Below are 21,697 nucleotides of genomic sequence, written 5' to 3'. Positions count from 1 at the left end.
TGGTATTGCATATTCCTAGATTCGCCATGACATACATTTTCATGATCACTAAGCACAAGAAGCTTTAACATATATTTTATAACTTAGTAGGGTTAATATGATAAGGAGACAAGTGCACGTAATAGTAGGGATGAAATCATATTCAACTTATTTTTCATGAAATCCGAATTAAGAAAATAATCAAACTCTATCCTTCTGTTGTTTCTTCTATTATGTATTAGTTCGTCCCGCAACTCCCTCTCCCTCCCCTCATATCCATCATCATCTCTCTTATTCAATGCTTCTTCCTTTCGGCTATAATCAAGCGAACTTGTAGTCTATCCATGGGATGCCCTATAATTCTATTTATGTGGCATACTCTCTCTCTCTCTCTCTCTCTCTCTCCCTCTCTCTCATTCTCTCCTTCTAATGCTTGATCCTTTCATTCTTTTGTACTGGCATAACCATAGATCAACTTGTCGACCTTTACTCCTAATTATTATATGTCCTTGCACTATTATTTCTTTCATCCATGATCTTGCACTGGACATTATTGTTTTTCTCTCTCTCTCTCTCTACTAGTACTTCACCTTCATCACATACTACTCTATCAACTCATCGTGATTCATCAAATTTGACTCTATCCAGAGAGTGCAACACTATGGCAGTTTGAATTGGTTGTTTTTATCATCATCTTCTTCTTCTTATTTTTTTATTTTCCCAATGTTACTTAATTTATCATTCACTAATTTGATATATAGTAAAATATTGGAGATCAATAGAATTGATAGCTAAGATTTAACATCTACCAAACATATCAAAGAAAATTTCAAGGTTGATCTTATTAGGTCTTGATTAGATTTGCTTGAAAATTTGGTACAAAAGTTTTGCAAAACCATGCACCAACTTGGCCTTCCATTTTTTTTTAAAGCTTATAACAAGCAATTCTATGAGAGGCTTTATTGTTTAGCAGAAAAAAAAGTAGGTTAAATATGTTGGATTTTGCTATGGTACTCCTTCATAATATTTTATAAATAATTAGGAGATTTCTAGATGGTCTAATAGATTAGGATATTTATAAAATTTTCTTCTTAACAAGTTAGAAGCAAGTTAGCTAGTTTAGCCCTTTCTCTTTCAAACCTCTTCTTTTATGTTCAAAAGCAAAAAAATATTTTGATATTTTTTTGAAGCTTTATTCTTTTAAGAGACATAGGTGGTGCTGATGGCGAAAGTAGATAGGGAGAGGAGGAGGGAGTGGAGGTGGCTGAGGAAGAAACGAAGTGATGTTATCATTAACCATGATAAAGATGGAGTGATCATTCACAGCGACGATGGAGGCTGGCATCAGAGAGGATGCTATTATAGTACTTGTGGTGGCTGGAGAGGAATGACAACATGTGGTGGGAGGTGGAGGGGTGCAGCGATGTGTGGCGAGAGGTGGAGGGGGGTGCAGTGTTGCTGGAGTTGAAACTGTTATGCCTTGAGCAAGATGGATGGGGAGATTACATGCTGAGAAGCAAGCTAGAGGTCAGGGTGGCCATGGTGTTGGTAGAGGAAGACAAGGAAAAGGAGTGGGGTGAGGCTACCAGAGTTGAATGGCCATACACTATAAGAGATGGATGGGGAGATTATACGGGAGTAGGCTATGGGTTGGATGGAGATGGTGGTGGCAGAAGAGTAGGGGGAAGGAGAGATTGAGGGTGAAGAGGACGGCATCATGACACTGCTGCCTATCCCTCCTCCCCTCCCTTTCTGATATTGTCACTATAGTTGCCTAACCCTTGCTGCCTTCTTCTTCCTCTTTGAATCTCATCCATGATTCAATGCCACCCTCTTCCTCCTCGAATCTCACTGTGATCCGATATCACCATTTTTCATCTTCGATCTCACACACGATCCTAACTTGCTCTCACTCTTCTCATGGGATCTAATCTATGACCACCATGGCACTTTCTCCCAATGCTACCCTCTTCCACCTCCTTGGATCTTATGTGCAACCCCGATGCCGACCTCTTCCTCCTCCTCTCTCCTCTCCAACACGTTGCAGCCATCACCTTGCCACAACAATGCATCCAAAAAAAGGGGAGAGAAGACACTTTCCAAGAACTCTTGAATCTTGAAATATCCACCCTGATTGTCGTTGTTTTTGATTTTAAAGTATTCTAAAACTTTAAAGTATTTACTGCATTAACTACACACATAACTAAATACAATCGATTGTTGGTAGGTAAATCAACACCATGTATATTGAATCAGATAGAAAAAAACTAAAGATGAAAGGACTTAAAAGCTCTTTGGAGTACCATAGCAACAGCCAAATATGTTAATCATAGCCAGCTTGGGATATTTTTATAAATTACACCCAAATATCTAGCATATGTGGATATTTAGGAGAATTTTTAATAATAACCCATTGAATAAAGTACACAAATTTTGGCAGTATCAAGCCTGCTAGCACCTAAAACTCACCATTAGAAAGTATGGATATCACTTAAATGTCTTCAACATAAGAAGCATATGTGATTCCACCATTAAGAATTTTTATTGTCTGATGTATGCCTAGGCCAAATTAAGGATTTAAGACCTAGCTACTAGATCTTATGCATGATTTTAATTTATACCTTTTACTTAATTTCTAACATAACCATTCCTGAGTACAAGCCTATTACCTTAATCAATCTCTCCTCTACTGCCACATCTTTTATCATGAATACCATATGTATTGTTACATTCAATTGTTCCACTTATATTAGGAGAAATAATAAGTGGGCCAAAAATATTAGGAGCCCATACCCCTTTGGATTGAACTCTTACTCTCTCGTTAAGAATGGGAAGAGCTAAAGGAACGAGAAAAATTTTGGGCTTCCTAATGCATGCAAATTCTGCCATCACAATAATTAGTACATCTAGGAGGTGGAAGGGAAGGAGCTTGGATTATGATTTGAGACTAATTAACCTTGTAGGAAAAAGGAGAATTTTAGGCTTCGGATCTAACTCATAAGACGGAGGATAATTTGATAATTTAAACTCTTAATTTTCAAGAAAATCAAATATTGTTGGAGAATACCCACCGACCGACCGACCGACCGACCGACGGCTGGAGGGACCGACCGACCGACCGACGGCCGGAGGGACCGACCGACTGACAGCCGGAGCGACCGACCGACGGACGCCATCACCGTCCAATTAACGGTCCACAACCGACTGAGGATGTGTCGGTCGGGCATACCTTTCCCGACCGACTGAACCTGGAAGTCTGATGGCCGACTCACGTAAGACTCGCTGACCAACAGAGGGGTCCGAATCTCCACCCGACGCCACACAGCTGGCTACCGACCCAGGGTCGGTCGACTCCTCCGATCGCCGTACAGCCGCCAGAGCTTGTCAGTCCTGACAGCAACATGCGGCACTGCCACCTAGGGGCATTATCCCGCCTAGGGCATTGTCAACCCTAGTGATTTGACAGCCCCACGGTGATATGACACTTTTACGGTGACTCTGACAGTCTACAGTGAGTTGACAATTCCTCAATTGTCCGCGCCATTAATGGCGGCGCCATACCGTGCTCCACTATATAAATCGAGAAGGGCAACAGTGCAGAGGACCTCCATTTTTCGACTTTGAAACCACAGGCTTGCTCCCCTCTCTCTCTCTCTCTCGATTGAGCTCTCTGTCTTCATTTCACTGTTGCCCAACCACCTCTCTGACCGTCAGAGGGTCCCCCATCGGAGCCACCTCCGGTCAGTGTGGACTTTTCTTTTTGCAGGCACTCATTTCCTGACGATCAGGCGACGAGGGGATTGGCCGCAACAGATTGGCGTGCCAGAAAGGGGGAAAGGCAGACACGGCACCAAGCCTTCCCAAGCAGAAGACACTGATGACAAAGACAAGAGCCCAACGATCGAGGGTCACCGGGTCGGCGAGGTGCTCTTCCCGTCGGGAAGAGGCCTTCCCGCCACCCTCAGCGGCGGAGCCCAGCTCTCCACACCCCGTGGTGACCACGGAGGTGCAGATCGCGGCCATCGTATGGCAGATGACCGTACTGACGGACGTGGTCAAGAGCCTCCAGCAACAACCGGCGGCCTGTCCGATGCCCTCCAGGAGCAGCCACCGACGCCCGCGCCGATCCCCATCGCCTCCGCGCGAGCGCCCGCAACAGCGCTCCCATGGAGAGGAGGAGGGACGGCCATGGCGCGATGACCGACAGTCCCAGCAGCTCTCTCCTTCCCTGCTGGAACGGGCGAGGAAGGAGAAGCGACCGCGAATGCCGTCCGTCTCCCTCTCGGAATCTTCCGAAGACTCCACTCCTGGGGTCTCCCAACACCGACGGACGGACGACTACGAGCGCAGATTTGAAGAAATCGACCGTCGGCTTGTGCAGTTGCAGGTGGATGGCCAGAAGTCTTCGAACGACGTCGACTTTCAGACCGCCCAACCTCTCTCCCGACTCGTTCTCGACGAACCGATCTCCAGTCGGTTCAAGATGCCGCACGTGGAGTCGTACGACGGCTCCACCGATCCAATCGACTACCTTGAGAGCTACAAAGCTCTCATGACGATCCAAGGAGCAACCGATGCTCTCTTTTGCATCGGCTTCCCCGCCACGCTCCGTAAGGCTGCCAGGGCCTGGTACTCCGATCTTCGATCGAGAAGTATCCACTCCTTCGGGCAGCTTGAGCACTCTTTCATGGCTCACTTCGGCACCAGCAGAAGGCCGCCGCGAACGTCGGACAGCCTTTTCTCCCTTAAGCAGAGAGAAAACGAGACGCTCCGACACTTCGTGGTGCGATTCAATACGGTCACGCTTGAGGTCCGGGACCTCAACGAAGACATGGCTATCTCAGCCATGAAACGGGGGCTGAGGACGTCCCGATTTACCTACTCTTTGGACAAGACCCTCCCCCGGTCGTACGCCGAGCTGCTGGAGAGCGCATACAAGTACATGCATGCGGATGAAGGAGCTTCCGACCGACGTTTGGCCGAACTCAGAGGCCCGATGGAGAAGCGGAGGAAGGGTCGGGAACCCGCCGAACCCAGCAGGCCACCGACCGATAGTTGGGTCTCGACGCCACGACAGAACCAAAAGTCACTCCAGCGGCAGACTCCGAGGCCGACACGCCCCAGGTATGATTCCTACACCCCTCTCTCTGCCCCCCGTGCGCAGATTTTGATGGAGATCGAGGGGGAAGAGTACCTGCGATGGCCTCCGCCTCTGAAGGCAAAAGGCCTCGACCGACGGAAGTACTGCCGATTCCACCGGGGCCACGACCACAATACCGAGCAATGTATCCAGCTTAAGGATGAGATCGAAGCTCTCATCCGTCGGGGGTATCTCGATAAATTTCGAAGAAACCCGCCGACTCAACCTGTGGCCGACCGACGGCCCTCTAACGACTGAAGACTCTGGAAGGGAAACCCATTCCCTGAACATGGAACGCCGACAACCTGAAGTTGTATCACCAATAAACTTTGTACTTGTTCATTGGGAATGCGAATCCAGTTTGAAATCTCGGAGTTTATCTCTTCGACTGACGATCGGCGCTCGCCAAGGTCGAGCCCCGACGTGCCAACTCGGACTTAGTATCCGTGCGAAACTGACGGCTCCATAGTCGACGACACATCGGACTCTCACGAGGACCGATACGTCCATATTGACGGGAGTTGATACTCCTTCGACGGTCGACGACACATCAGACTCTTGCGAGGACCGATATATCTACACTGACGGGAGTCACACTCCTTCGACGGTCGACGACACATCAGACTCTTGCGAGGACCGATATATCTACACTGACGGGAGTCACACTCCTTCGACAGTCGATGACACATCGGGATCTTGCGAGGACCGATATATTTATATTGACGGGAGTTGACACTCCTTCGACGGTCGACGATACATCGGACTCTCACAAGGACCGATACGTCTATATTGACGGGAGTTGACACTCCTCCTACGGTCGAACTTTCGGGCCAGACCATCGGCTAACATGCCGATCGAGCCCCGACCAAAGAAAGGCGGAATGCCTGCGCGACTGACGTCGCGACTCCCGATCGAGCTACGGTCGGTCGAAGGATATTCGGCTTGCCACCGTCTATCGCACAATGCGACCTCAGTCACATTCATGACTTACCGACCGAGCTACGGCCGATCGAAAGATATCCGGCTTACCACCGTATATCGTGAGGCGCAGTACAGATACCCGACACAAGGGTATCGGGGTCCGACTTATCGGTGCTCCCTCGACTGAATGCACCGGACGACATTCGACTGAATGCATCGGAAGGGACCCGACTTCCGACTCAACGAATGCGCCCGACTTACGGCCGGAGGAAGGACTCCCGACATAATACTTCGACCATCAAGGGCCGATCTTAAGTCGAGACTTGGCATACCTTCGTGGCGGCGTGGGTTGCCGAACGTCCTAACCGACCTATATAAATTGGCAACTCACGTGTTCGGATGCATTCCACAACTCATGAAAGAAAGAAAAACAGACAGAGGGAAAAGTTAAGCTTAAAAACTGATTTCATTCAAAGTCAAAAGAAGTTTACAAAGTCAGGCTGAAGCCCGATTACAAGTGTTCTAAAAAAGGAAAAGACAAAAGAAACCAAAAGTCGGTGAGACCGCGGTCATCCTTCCGAGTCGATCTCCTCGACCGACGGAAGATCGAGGATGACCGGCGTATCCACCATGATCGGCGTTGGGTCGACGGTCGAAGCAGGATCGTCGGCCGGTGGGGAGCTGGCAGTCGGCGTCGGGACGCGAATCGCAGCCGTCTCTCCTTCGGCTACTTGTTCCTGGACGGCCTCCCCCGCCACGACGACGCCTCCCGATGGCTGGTCGGCCATCTCCTCGGTGGCTTGCTCCTCGGCCCCCGGCGGGATGATACTACTGAGGTCCAGCTCCGAGTACAAGGCATGGACCGCATCCCGACCGTCCTCGTACCCCACTCGGTACGACGCGAAGCCGGACTCCAGCATTTCCTCCCGGTACTGATCGGTGGCGCGAAAGTCCTCCACCGCCCGACTGGCCGACACCTTCGCCGACCTCACTTCCGCTTCCGCCCGGCCGAGCGAGTCCCTTGCCGACTCTGCCTCTGCCTTTGATATATCGGCGTCGGCTTGGGCGATTGACAGTTCCTCCTCAGCCTTGGCGAGCTTCTCCAGGCTGACCCGAAGCTGCTCGCGCTCGCCTTCGAGTTCGGCGGCAACGCCATCCCGCTCGCGCAGCAGACGATGCACGGTCCGGCCCTTGCGTTTGGCTTCTTTTCTGGCCGACCTTAGCTCGGACCCGAGGCGGGAGACTTCGTCCACCAACTTGGCCTCCCGGTCGGCCGACTGCTTCAAGTGGTCGACCAGCATTGCCCGGTCGGCTTCAGCCGCCGCCGACCTTTCTTTCCAAGCCACCCGGATGTTTTCGAACCTCCGGTATCCGGCTTCGAGCTCCGACATGGTGTAGATCAGCTGCCGACGCAAGCATTTCGTCAGAAAAACAAAGTAACGAAAATACTAAGGAAAAAGGAGGCGAAACAGGACTTACCTCGACCATGGTCGGGTAGAATGAAGACAACATCTCGGTCACTTGCCGAGACTTTAGCGCCTCCACGTCGGCTGGGAGGAGGATTCCCTGGCACAGCCTCTTGGCCAGGTTGTGGTCGGCCAACGCCGACGCACCTTCGGGGAACCGTGCGCTGGGCGGCACGGTGCGACTCCCCGACCTCGTGTCGTCTGCGGGATCCATCGGGGCCTTCCCCCGATCGACCGCCCCGACCGACGAAACCGGCAGGGAGGGGATGCTCGAGGTTGAACCGGCACCCCCCGTTGCGGCCACAGACGCCGCCAGATGATGTTCGGTTTCCCGAACGTCATCTGGCGCCACTCCCACCGGTGAGGCCGCCGATGTTCCTTCGGCCGCCTCTTCCACCGGCCTCTCCTCCGGATGCGCTGCCGGAGCCGCGAGCGCTATCACCGGCTCCGATTGATCGATCGCTGATGCTTCGACGGTCGGCGCCGCTGGAGTGGGCTTCTTCGGAGGACGTGAAGGTCCTACCCCCGATGCCGGCCTCTTCCTTGCTGCATACTACCGAATCTCGGCGTCGGTTGGCCGCATCCTTGGAGGTGTCCCTGCGATACCGACAGAAGTGTTAATCAAAGAGCCGGACAAAGGGCCGAATGAGAAGAAGACCGGGGGATCGGGCGATATCTAGTCGGAGGACCAAGCTCAGGCCGACGTCGTAGAGAGCTTGTTCGGTAACAAGCTCCCTCTGCTTCGGAACCGACATGTCTTTAAGTCGGTGGAAGTCCTCCCGGTCGTCCGCCTCCACCCGGCTGTTGTCGTTTGCTTCGGTTCGGGGCACGCCCCAGTGGAAAGGGAAGCCCCAAGGAGATGGAGATGAGATGAAGAAAAACTGGTTCTTCCACCCATGGATGGACGATGGAAGACCCGTGATGAAGGAGAGACCCTTCCGGGGGTTGAAGAGCCACCACCCTCGGGCTTTAGGGTGGGGTCGGAGCACAAAAAATGCCCGGAAGAGCGAGATACGAGGGTTGGTCGGCAGAAGCTGACACAACAGTGCGAAGCTGACTATCAGTCGGACAGAGTTCGGCGTCAATTGCGTCGGATAAAGTCCGTAATAATCCAGCAGATTCCGGATGAACTCCGGAATCGGGAGCCGAAGACCCGCGCGAAGATCTTCGACGTACAGCGCCAGCTGGCCCGACGGAGGATTGTTAACCCGACCGCCGGCCCCTGGGGCGGAAAGTTGAAACTGCTCCGGGATGCGATACTGCTCCCGAAGCCGATCAACGTTCGGCTCCGAAAGCGAGGAGACCTCAGCTTCCGGAGTCGACCGAGAGTCATTGATCGAATTTCCCTATCGAGCCCCCCGTGACGGATTTTCGGCCATCACACCAGAACCGAACAAGAAGCAAAGAGAAAGAAGAAGAAGAGGAAGAAAAAAGGGAAGACCACAAACCGGAAATGAACCCTTTTGGGGAGCGGGAGGAGAGACGACTGCCGGCGACGACGGAGAAATCGCCCGGACAGAGTCTCTGCAGCAAAAACGTCAAGATGGGGCACTGAGTGCAGATGGTCCTATATATATAGGGCCGTCCGACGGTCGAGATGCCCCCGCGCCGACCGAGGCCTCACGGATGTGCGACACGTGGCGGCCTCCGGGCCCTCCCTTTCAGCCCGATGATTCGGCGCGTCCATCCCGAGACAGCCGCACCGCCCTCATTTAATGCGAGGGGCGCCGGCCCAACCACCTCCGACACGTGGCGAAAGAGGCCACGATTTCGAGTTAAAGCATCCGCGGTGATTCGCGTTCCCGATGGGACGCCTGACAGCGCACTGCGCTCCCAGAATCAGCGTTGGGCGACGATCTGCGTTCCCCAGAAGGCGCCGGATATCTGGTCGCCTGACATCGAATCGTCCGGCACCTGACCTCCTGACGACGACAAGACGGGACGTCTGACGATGACAAGACGGGACGTCTGACGACGATGAGACGTGACACCTGACGCCGACATGACATCTGACACCGACTAGACGTCTGACGCCAGCGAATCGCTCGGCATTCATGAGACACCTGACATCGTATCAACCCGCGGTACGGTCGGAATTTGGCATACGACGAATCCACTCCTTTTCGCCCGGGGTTGCTGCCCAAATAAAGGCATCGGCCAGCTCACCGTCCGACTCAGGAGTGGAGGGGGGCAACTATTGGGGAATACCCACCGACCGACGGTCGGAGGGACCGACCGACCGACCGACGGCCGGAGGGACCGACCGACCGACCGACAGTCGGAGCGACCGACCGACGGACGCCATCACCGTCCAATTAACGGCCCACAACCGACTGAAGATGTGTCGGTCGGGCATACTTTTCCCGACCGACTGAACCTGGAAGTCTGATGGCCGACTCACGTAAGACTCGCTGACCAACAGAGGAGCCCGAATCTCCACCCGATGCCACACAGCTGGCCACCGACCCAGGGTCGGTCAACTCCTCCGATCGCCGTACAGCCGCCAGAACTTGTCAGTCCTGACAGCAACATGCGGCACTGCCACCTAGGGGCATTATCCCACCTAGGGCATTGTCAACCCTAGTGATTTGACAGCCCCACGGTGATATGACACTTTTACGGTGACTCTGACAGTCTACAGTGAGTTGACAATTCCTCAATTATCCGCGCCATTAATGGCGGCGCCATACCGTACTCCACTATATAAATCGGGAAGGGCAACAGTGCAGAGGACCTCCATTTTTCGACTTTGAAACCAAAGGCTTGCTCCCCTCTCTCTCTCTCTCTCGATTGAGCTCTCTGTCTTTATTTCACTGTTGTCCAACCACCTCTCTGACTTGACCGTCGGAGGGTCCCCCGCCGGAGCCGCCTCCGGTCAGTGTGGATTTTCCTTTTTGCAGGCGCTCGTTTTCCGACGATCAGGCGATGAGGGGATTGGCCGTAACAAATATGTTGTCGTGCGTCAAGGTATGCCCGTGTGCATGGAAAGCTTAGGCGATGTCAATACCATTCTTGTCACTCCATTCCGAATTCATAGATAATTTATCACTTTTTGAATATGTATGAACAGGTGTTCCTTTCAAAGAATGCATGGCTATTATTTTTCAAAAGGTGAAATGGATGGTCGATTCTTTCGTAGACCAGGGTTATAGCTTTAGACTCTACAGAATGGGATTTTAATATTAAATAAATTTTAACATAAAAGGATGTTTGGTTCGTAACTGAAATCGGAATGAAAATTAGAATCGAAATAACTTGAAATCGAAATTAGAATCACCAAATCTTTCGAAGCATTTGGTTCGTAATCGAAATCAAAATTGAAATTAGAATGAAAATTTGAATTCACAGAGAAGAGTAAGGATCGAGTTTTATATAAATTGAGTCATTTCTATTCCACTCTAGAATTGAAATCGGAATCGGAATGGGATTCTTTCTAACCAAACGGTTGGAATGGGAGTCATCCATTCCGATTTTGATTTCAAACATTCACTCTTTTCAACTAAATACCTCCTAAATTTTAATCAATCGGAATTAAAAGTTATAATTCCATACACCAAAGAACCATCTTTTGATTCCCCTTTTCAAAATGACGATGATCTTGGTCGTTCCAAGGTAAGCCTGCTTACAAAATTTTCTTCCACCAAGATTACTCCTGCCAATCATGCAATTCTTTCTAGAAACTTCAAAGAGACATCTTTTTGAAAACAGCATGCCTTCATTGAATTTGAAGGAAATTTCTTGATTTTTTTATGCCCATTTAGAAGCTGCCAAGAACGTACAGGCTATACCGTTGGAACTCACTTTTCTTCGAGGGCTCTGCCTTTCATTTGAAAGTATTGTAAAGTCATAGACTAAAAGCGCAGAAAATGAGGAAAAATTCTCTCACATGCTAACAGACCAAATGGCACGCCAGCTTAAAAAAAAAAAAAAAAAGGAAGAATCATGGCACCTAGCTACCAAAGCCTGAATTTTTGACCTTGGTGGTTGGTAGCAACGTTGGGCCACATACTCTGTACATGAGTCATCAACCTGATAGAATTTCATCCTTGAGTGCCCAAACGAGACACTCACAAATGATGACTTAGATATAAAATAAATATTTTTTTTAAAATAAAATTTTTTATAATATTTAAAAAATATCGTAAGATGTTATGCATGTTTGGAGACGCCCATCAAAAGATGGATGATTATGTGATATTTATCTAAGCTATTCAAATATTTTTAAAATTTATTTATTTTTATTTTTTATGTACGATCATTTATTTTTGGATGAACATCTTCAAAATATATATAGTATCTTATAATATTTTTTAAACATCGTAGAGAATTCTTTTTTTTGTTTTTGACAACCGCCGTTATGTTTTCTATAATTTTAGAGCCAGCCGCAGTATCTTGTAGTATTTTTTAAACATCGCAGAGAATTCGTTTCTTTCCTCCTCCTCTTCCTTCACCTCCTCCTTCTTCTTTTTCCTTTTTGGCAACCGCCACCATGTTTTCCTATAATTTTAGGGCCAGCCGACAATCTGGAAGGATTGCCCGGTAGAACGGGAGAGGTGGGTCAACGGTGAGCTTTGAAAGTTGTAAATTATAGTAATTAGTGTCCTTGGATTTTTTTTTTTTCATGGTACTTGCAATGTGTACGTGGACTTTCCACAAATTATGGTTGCCATGTAACTAAGCAGGACAGCTTATGGTACGGTGAAGTAAGTAGAAATTTTGAAACATTATGCTATAAAGGTTTTAAGATTCATTTGGCCGTGGGTTGTCGGGTTCTGAGATAATTTGATAATTTGAATAAATTATTTATTTAAAAAAATAATTATAAAAAAATATTATATTTGATTGATAAAAAAATTATTTTAAAAAAATTATTATATTTGATTGAAGATAATCTAATATAAAAATATTATCAAAATTTCAACAATATTTTTGAATAAAAAATTCAAGTAATTACATTTTTTTCGAACCATTTGTTGGCCATTTGTGGCCACTCCTATAAATATTATCAATATTGATTATTTTGAATATTAAAATATACCTAAATGAGTTTATAAATATTTTTAAAATAATAGTAGATATTAAAATATATTTCTTATTATAAATAAATGTTAGCATGCTTTGTTATATAAATAAATAAATTAAATATTAATAAATTTGATATTAGATTTATTGATAATTAATAAATATTTGTTAAGTATTTATTAATGTGTTAATTATATAATATACTTAATATAATATAATCTAATATGAGTGAGGATATTTTTTGTCAAGAAATGATAATTTCAGATTATCTTCACTCAATAATATAGTATGGGTTAATAGATACCACCTTCATGATAGTATTTTTTTTATCTACTCTTTCACAAAGGTAGATATGAAACCTATCAATTAGTTTATCACCACCCTCATCCACTTTTATGGATTTATTTTTTTAATAGAATCTATTATTTATTTCTCATTTTTTTATTTATATTTCATACCAAATATGATAATCTGACATAGAATTTATTTTTTCATGCCAAATTATCTCTAACCTAACGAGCCTTTTGGAAGCTGGGCAGCAATTTATTTTGTATCTTTTCGTAGATTTAAGCGGGTCTTTTGGAGTGGGTATGAATGAACATAACATATTCCTAATATAGAGCAGGTCTCCTATTTTTATATCTTGTTGTGATCTAGATCATTTCACATCCCAACTTTTAGAAATTATATTATGCCCCCAATCCGAGATCGTAAGTCTAGAGATTATGGCAATTACCACATACTCATAGAAAACTCTTCTTACAAGCATGCAAGACGTCTTATCAAGCTATCATAAAATAATAACAGAATAATTAATCAATAATTTAAGTATAAAATATAACAATCTAAATTTTAATTTTAATATCTCAATAAATTCAATAAATTTAATAGATCTTACATCAAATTTAATAAGATTTTTAATTTAAAATAAAAATATAAAAGTTTTGTTTTTAATCACTCTCTTCATACATAATCTCAAGTCATCTTAGTTTCTCAAGATTTATAAAAATAATAAAATAAGAGATAATTAACTAAACAATCTAGTCCGCAATGATCATTTTAACTAAATTACATCAGGTAATAAAGTAAATAATTATTTATAAAAAATAATTATATAAAATTTATCAATTTAAAATTAGTTTCAATTATGTAATATAGTTTATGTTAAATTTAATTTTCTTTCAAAAATTTTAGTTTCTTTTAAGAATTTAATTTCATTGTTCTATTCAATGGATTGCCTAAATTAAACTTATAGAATTGAGACTTATATGAGGAGAAATAACAAGTGGGCCAAAAATACTAGGAGCCTTGCCCCTTCAGATTGAACTCTTATTCTCTCGTCAAGAGTGGGGAGAGATAGTTAATACCATCCGAGCCACACTTGACAAGAGATGATCATGGACTTAAAGAAACAGGAAAAATTTTGGGCTTCCCAATGCATACAACTTCTGCCATCATAATAATTAGTACATCCAGAAGGTGGAAGGGAAAGAGCTTCGATTACGGTTTGAGACTAATTAATCTTCTTCGAAATAAAAAGAATTTTGGGCTTCGAGATCTAACTCACAAGTCGAAGGATAATTTGATAATTTAAACTCTTAATTTTCATGAAAATCAATTATGTTGCCATGCGCCAAGGTATGCGTGCGTGCATGGAAGGCTTAGGCTATGGCAATACTATTCTTGTCACTCCATTCTGAATTCATAGATAATTTATTGCTTTTTGAATATGCATGAACTGGTGGTCCTTTTGAAGAATGCATGGCTACTATTTTTCAAAAGGCGAAATGGATGGTTGATTCTTCTGTAGACCAGGCTATAACTTTAGCCTCTATCGGCTGCGATTTTAATATTAAATAAATTTTAACATAAGTTTTAATCCACCGGGATTAAAAGTTATAATTCCACACACCAAAGAACCATCTTTTGATTCCCCTTTTCAGAATGAGGATGATCTTGGTCGTTCCAAGATAAGCCTGCTTACGAAATTTTCTTCCCCCAATCATGCAATCCTTTTAGAAACTTCAGAGAGACATGACGTTTTTGACAACAGCATACCTTCATTAAATATGAAAGAAATTTGTTGTCTTTTTTATGCCAACGTGTAGCTTTGGAAGTCTTTTCTTCCAAGCATCTGCCTTCCATTTGAAAGTATTGTAAAATTATAGACTAGAAGCGTAGAAAAAAAAATATATATATAAGGAGGAAAAATTCTCTCACATGCTAACAAACCCAATGGCATACCATCTTAAAAATAAAAAAAGAAAAATTATGGCACCCCAGCTACCAAAGCCTGAATTTTTGCTCTTGGTGGTTGGTACCAACGTTGGGCCACATGCCATACATGAGTTGTCAATATCATGGAATTCCATCCTTCAGAGCCCAAATGAGACACCCACAAAGTATGACTTGGATATAAAGTTATTGTTTCTTCCTTGGCAATTGCTCCTGTGTTTTTTATAATGCTGGGGAGCCGACATTGTGGACGAGCAGGCCGGTAGAGCGGGAGACGTGGGTCAACAGTGAGCTTTGAAAGTTGCAAATTATAGTAATAAGTATCCTTAAATTGTTTTTGGTGGATCACGGGCGGGCCACATAAAAAATCCGATATAGAATATGCTCTTTTATCCAATTGAGCTATGTAATTATTATTTTTTAATATATATTTAATATCAATTAATCAATTTTTTTATTTAAATATTTTATATATTAAAAATATTTTTATTTTTTTAAAAAAATTATGATATCCTATAGTGTATTATAATTAAGGATGTCGATGACCTAGGATATCATAATATGAAAGATATATATTTTTTTAATTATTTTTTAATACATATTTAACGTCTGAAGCTTTACTTCTTCGTTAGAAAATTTTGAATGATAAAAATATTTTTATTTTTTAAAAAAAATTATCATATGCTGTATATATATTATGATATTCTGTATTATATTATGACATATTATGCATAAAAATTATAATTTTTTGAATGCAAGATGTCATGATATGAACAAAAAAATAAAAATATTTTAATTATATAAAATTTTTAAATAAAAAAATTAATATATAAATATTAAATATATATTAAAAATAATAAATAAGTGAAACAATCGAATAAGTTGATATGTACGGTATTGGATTTTTTGTACTGTTTGTGGTGTATAAAAAATTTATCTTTTTCATGGTACTTATACTTGGGCTCTTCACTAGCCATAATTATCATGATTTTACCAAAACAAAAAAAAGTAAAAAACTATATTTGCCATGAAAGAAATCAGGACAGCTTATTGTACGGTGAACGGTAATGAAAGAAATCAGGACAGCCTATTGTACGGTGGTAAGTAGAAATTTGAAAATTTATGCTATAAAAATTTTAAGATTCGTTTGGTTATGGCTGACAATTTGATGATTACAAAAAGTTATTTATTTAAAAAAATAATTTAAAAAATAATTATAATATTTGATTGATAAAAAAATTATTTTTTAAAAAATTATTATATTTAATTAGAGATAATCTCGTAAAGAAATATTATTAAATTTTTAACAATATTTTAGAATAAAAAATTCAAGTAATTATATTTTTTTCAAAACCATTTGTTGGCCATTTGTGGCCCACTCCTATAAATATTGTCAATATTGATTATTTTGAATATTAAAATATACTTAAATAAGTTAATAAATATTTTTAAAATAATAAAAAATAATAAAAAATATATTTCTTATTATAAATAAATGTTAGCATGCTTTGTTATATAAATAAATATATTAAATATTAATAAATTTGATATTAGATTTATTGATAATTAATAAATATTTGTTAAGTATTTATTAATGTGTTAATTATATAATATACTTAATATAATATAATCTAATATAAGTGAGGATATTTTTTGTTAAGAAATGATAATTTTGTATTATCTTTACTTAATAATATAGTACGGGTAAATAAATACCGTCTTCATGATAGTATTTTTTTTATCTTCTTTTTTGGAAAGACAAATATAAAATCTATCAATTAGTTTATCACCTCTCTCATCCATTTTTATAATTTTATTTTTTTCAATAAAATTTATTATTTATTTATTTATTTTTATATCAAATATGATAACCTGATATAAAATTTATTTTTTCATATCAAATTATCCTTAACCTAACGAGCCTTTTGGAAGCAGGGCAGCATTTTCTTTTGTGTCTTTTCATAGATTTAAGTGAGCCTTTTGGAGTTGGTATGGATGAACGTAACATATTCCTAACATAGAGCAGGTCTCCTATTTTTAAATCTTGTTGTGATCTAGATCATTTCACATCCCAACACCTAGAGATTATAAATAGAGGAAGTAGAGGGGACCTAAGGAGCAATCAATCTCCTTGCATTCCCATTTAGTGATCTCTTGTAAGGAGTCCAAAATGACCAACCCGGGAAGCAATGCTCCAGCAAGCAAGAACCTCCTGCAAAGTGAAGCCCTTAAGAGGGTTAGTTCTTTTTCCTCCTCTCCTTCTCCTTGGATATAATTCTCTAATTATTTGGAGCTTTTCTTCTCTTCCAACTAACCATTTTCTGCTTTGTAGTATATACTGGAGACAAGTGTTTACCCACGAGAGCATGAGCAACTTCAGGGATTGAGAGAGGTGACCATGAAACACAAGTGGCAAGTTCTAACTCTAATTAAACCCCACTATAGCAATTTTTCCCACGTCTTGCTTCAGGCATGGTATCATAAGATGCACACAATTATAGTGGCTAAATCATAGACCATTAAATGATTACTGGTCACAACTGGCTTCACCTGCTAATTAGAATTTTAAGTCTATAATTACAACCATTAAATGGTTATTGGCTAATGGTTTACAACCTAAATTAGAATTTTTCCCAAATTCCAAACATTCTGATTCCTCACAGCTGGCTCCACCTGCTTGGTCCCACATTGAGACTCGTGAGAACAACATCTCCATACGTTTCCATAAGGTATCTACCCTGCCGGCCATGACAAGCCTTCCTTTCATCTCCCAAGTAGACCATTGAAGCCATTGTTTGCCGCCGGCCACCTGCTTGACCACCATCACCATTGGTGGAACCACTACTTGCCGACTGAGCTCTGCATGCCAAACACTAAATATCTCCGGTCCTTCGCCTCCATCACCTAAATCATTGTTTGCTTGCTTGTCACTTGCACGTGCATGTGTGCATGTGTGTGTGTGAATCCTAAAATATTTAAAAAGGCTAGCTAGAATGTATTATTTGATTTTTTGATTCTGTATAAAAACTCAAGGTTTTGCTAGTGCACAATTGATGTCAGACTAAACAAATGACCTTTCAAAGTGAGGATTACAAAGTGAGATTTAACTCTATATAGAATAATGAGTAGAGGGCAGGGATTGGTAGGTGGCTGGGGCATATTTTTATTAAAGGACTATACTCTTGGCCCCTTTGCTAGTTGCTGGAATTAGCATGTAAAGGCTGCAAAGGTATAGCATATATTGAAGGATCTTGGAACATTCAAATTGCGTTATCTTTTTTGGACCACTTGAAGAATTTGATTGATTCCTCCATGGAGAATGTCCAACCCTTCCTGACAAAGCTACTTCTAAATGATGCTGAAAGATTTTATGGTTTCCTCTTTAAGATCTTCTTATATATTTCTAGAAAAAAGATGCATAATTAGCATGCTCATGTCTACTCTTTAAAACAATGCCATTCTTGAAAAGCCTAAGATGCTTGTGTGGCTAGGGAGAAGGAATAGAATATATGGAAGAAAGGTTGGTAAATAGGAAAGTGTTGTTATCAAATAAAGCAAAATTGGAACCATCAAACAATTGTAATGGTAATGTAATATTGCTAAAACCATCAAAATTGATCCAAGCAATGTTCATTTCATGGAGATATTGGTTCCATCAAAGTGAAGAGAAGATTATATGCACGAAAGAGATAAGGATCAAACTTTTAAGAGATGGTGTTGTACATTGGTAATCTCCCTTGGGAGACACCAAAGTTCCTAGTGTATTTTTTGGTTTTTATATATAATGTCAAGGAATTTAATAGGTTTCTTTCCCTTCTTTTCCAAAACAAAAGTCGAAATATTTTCTTTTGTTAGATCATAGATATTTGATGTTGCCGGCAAATCTTTACAATAGGCTAAGAATACCATATTAATTTGAGATTAGCCACCCATCATCAAACATTATTTCATCTAAGTAGGATCCTCAATCTTGAATATCGGATCTTTTGTTTATTGGTAATAATTTCCTCACCCCAAAGTAATGTAGCGACCCAAAAGCATATGGAACATTGCAATCTTTGACAAATTATGCATTATTGATGCTTAAAGTTTCTAAGGTGACTATAATTAGTTTTTAGAGTTGTTTTTTTAAATTTCTTATTACAACAGGGGTTTAATGAGCATGCCTGCTGAGGAAGGCCAGCTTCTCTCCATGCTTCTAAAGCTCATAAATGCAAAGAAGACAATAGAGATTGGAGTGTACACAGGTTATTCACTCCTTACCACAGCATTGGCATTACCAGAAGAGGGACAGGTGCTTCAACCTCTTTCTGCTTTCCCTGACATCCTATTTCTTTTCGACATTACACTAACGCTTCTCTCTTATCATTGGTTTGTCTTCAGTAGCAGTTTGATTACCTAATTGGTGAGGACAAGCATGATATATTAGGTTTATTTTGCATTTAATTAGTGTTTTAAAATTTGTTTATAAAGTTTATGCCTTTGATAAGTTTTCACATAATATCAGCCCAATTCACGATCATGGATGAAAAATCAAGGTTTAATCTTAGTTTGTTGTGAATTTATTTCAAAACATTGAGCTATAAAATTATGACATGACCTCTTGTCCTTCTTATCCGTACTTTGTAGATACTGGCAATCGATATTGAAAAATCATACTATGAGATAGGGCTGCCATTTATTCAAAGAGCAGGAGTTGAAAACAAGATTAATTTCATTGAAGCAGCAGCAATCCCTTTTCTTGATAAAATGATTCAAGAGGTAAGCTTTCACCATATGTCAACTATAATTAAGTATATTACCTTTCTTGGTTCAAATTAATTTCCTTTATAGTTTGAGTATTGTTAGTAACAATTTAGGCAAGACTATATATGTTTTAACTATTCAAAAATAAGCCAAATATAGGTTAACCCACATAGCTGTTAATTGTGAAGTTGTTGCATGATTGGAGGACAAAAAACTTAAAATTGATGCACAGATAAGTGTTATATTAAGTGAAATTTAGTAAATATGATGATTTGTACTCATGAAGATGCATATTACATACTTATCATATCTATTGAATCACTTTCGCTGTGCACTCGACAACTATGAAATAACTTCTAGCTTCTTCCCTTTGGTTTACATGACATGCAAATTCATGTGAAGGGAACCTCTCTATATAATGCAGAATTTTTGGAATAGTTAGATAGATTAGTTAAAGATTCTATATATATCCGTCATTGGAAAGTGTATAACTATTTTATACTCCAATTATATACCTCTTATCTATCTAGAGGACCTTAGTTAGGAATTCACTTGATGCTTAATGATGCAAAATGATTGTTCAAAGAGTATTTTCTATTTCATTAGAGCATGGTTTATTGGAGTGCATTGTCAAGTTACTCTAAAACCATCTATATTACTTTAGCACTACTAAGTAAAACAAAATATTGCTTAAACCTTCTCTTGTGGATGCTTTTGTCTTTGAATCTTTCAAATTAATAACCTAATATTTGTGTCTATGCAAAAAAGGAAAACCATATTTTAATGCTAAAACTAAGTTATCGTATGGCTAAACTATTGTTACCCAAGAGAATTTATGATGGATTATTGTGATTATATAACTTTCCGGATAATTGCAGATAAAGGAAGATGACCTCTTTGATTTTGCATTTGTGGATGCTGACAAGTTAAATTATGGGGAATACCATGAATGTTTGCTAAAACTTGTGAAGGTTGGAGGTGTTATTGCATATGATAATACACTTTGGTCTGGTAGTGTGGCTGTTCCGGTGGATCCATCCGACCCTGAGGAGTTCATTGAAGTTCGAAACCATCAAGTGAAGTTTAATAATTTCTTGGCGGCTGATTCCCGTATCGAGATATCACAAGTTTGTATTGGTGATGGACTTACGATCTGTAGACGCATTGTTTGACTGCGTAGATTTGATCACGTCTTTTTATGCATACTCTTTATGTATCGAAATAAGACACCGAACTATATAGATATTGTTCTCCTCGAGAATCCTTGGTGTTTACCTGGATTTAATAAATTTTCGTCCAATTAAAAAGTGCCTCTTTCTTGCATATGTTGGGGATGAAGCAGATCATTTTTGTCTACACTAATCTTTAATTAGATAATGCTGCTGTTTTTATGTCCAAAAAAGAATGTAGAAATCAAGTATAATGTGTGTGTGTGTGTGTGTGTTGACAGTGTTGTTATATATATATATATATATATATATATATATATATATATATATATATATATATATATATATATAAAGAATGTATGTTGATGCACAAAAGAATAAAAGCCAAAATGATTTATCTTAGAGACTGATAGGAATTGCATCTTTTGAAAAAGATTTGGTGGCAATTGCATGGGTACGTTCCCATCTTAAGAGCCTAAGGAGAGGGCTATTTATGTGAAGTATATCTGCATACAAAATGAATACGTGCAAGTTTTGTGTGGTTGCTTGTAGATTTCTATGAACCGATTCATGCATATAGGTAGATATGTTTATAGTCACACAATCGGTTGATGCGCTTGTGGAACTAGGTAGAAAGTCTCAGTGGTTATAACTTGTAGCAATCGGGTGCAATATTGTGCTTTTCATGGAAATGTAGGCCTTGGCCTTCTTAGGAAAAATAGGAATTCATAAATTACTTGGTTTAAAAATTGCTATTTAACTCTATTCAATAATAATCACATTCTAAATTGAATGATGACATTAATAATCATAAAACATGCCACTTATTTGCACTGCAAGTATGACACATAAAGACTTAACGTCTAAAGAATTAAATTATTCCACTGTTAAGAAATAATGTAATTACACCACATACCTAATGGTTGTCTATTTGAAGTATTATTTTATAAAACGTTGCGCCTTAAATTACTCAAAACTGCCACCTTGACAGCAAACAGTGTTTTTTTGAAAATAAAAAG

At 41.1% G+C, this 21,697-nt stretch overlaps 1 protein-coding gene across 2 annotated transcripts; it reads left to right on the top strand.

The window, feature by feature from the left end:
- Positions 1–16,868: 16,868 nt before the first annotated feature.
- On the top strand, positions 16,869–20,813 carry LOC105051182 (norbelladine 4'-O-methyltransferase). Of its 2 annotated transcripts, none has more exons than XM_073243463.1 (5): positions 16,869–16,999; positions 17,096–17,175; positions 18,913–19,057; positions 19,393–19,524; positions 20,481–20,813. In XM_073243463.1, the coding sequence occupies exons 1-5, from the start codon at positions 16,934–16,936 to the stop codon at positions 20,679–20,681; spliced, it is 624 nt and encodes a 207-aa protein (XP_073099564.1). In that variant the 5' UTR covers positions 16,869–16,933; the 3' UTR covers positions 20,682–20,813. The 2 variants fall into 2 exon arrangements, with proteins under 2 accessions (XP_073099564.1, XP_019708342.1); XM_019852783.3 differs by having other exon boundaries at positions 20,388–20,813.
- The last annotated feature ends 884 nt before the right edge of the window (positions 20,814–21,697 follow it).

This window comes from Elaeis guineensis, chromosome 9 (assembly GCF_000442705.2).
Source record: "Elaeis guineensis isolate ETL-2024a chromosome 9, EG11, whole genome shotgun sequence".
Classification (NCBI taxonomy): Eukaryota; Viridiplantae; Streptophyta; class Magnoliopsida; order Arecales; family Arecaceae; genus Elaeis; species Elaeis guineensis.
Note: the sequence above shows the minus strand (reverse complement) of the source record. Positions and strands in the feature narration are given on the sequence as shown.

Bases quoted from the DNA above. Each gene is read 5' to 3' on its own strand.
- LOC105051182 (XM_019852783.3), top strand. From the start codon at position 16,934: ATGACCAACCCGGGAAGCAATGCTCCAGCAAGCAAGAACCTCCTGCAA. The intron at 17,000-17,095 runs GTTAGTTCTTTT...TCTGCTTTGTAG, and splicing joins AAAGTGAAGCCCTTAAGAGG to TATATACTGGAGACAAGTGT. The intron at 19,058-19,392 runs GTGCTTCAACCT...CGTACTTTGTAG, and splicing joins CATTACCAGAAGAGGGACAG to ATACTGGCAATCGATATTGA.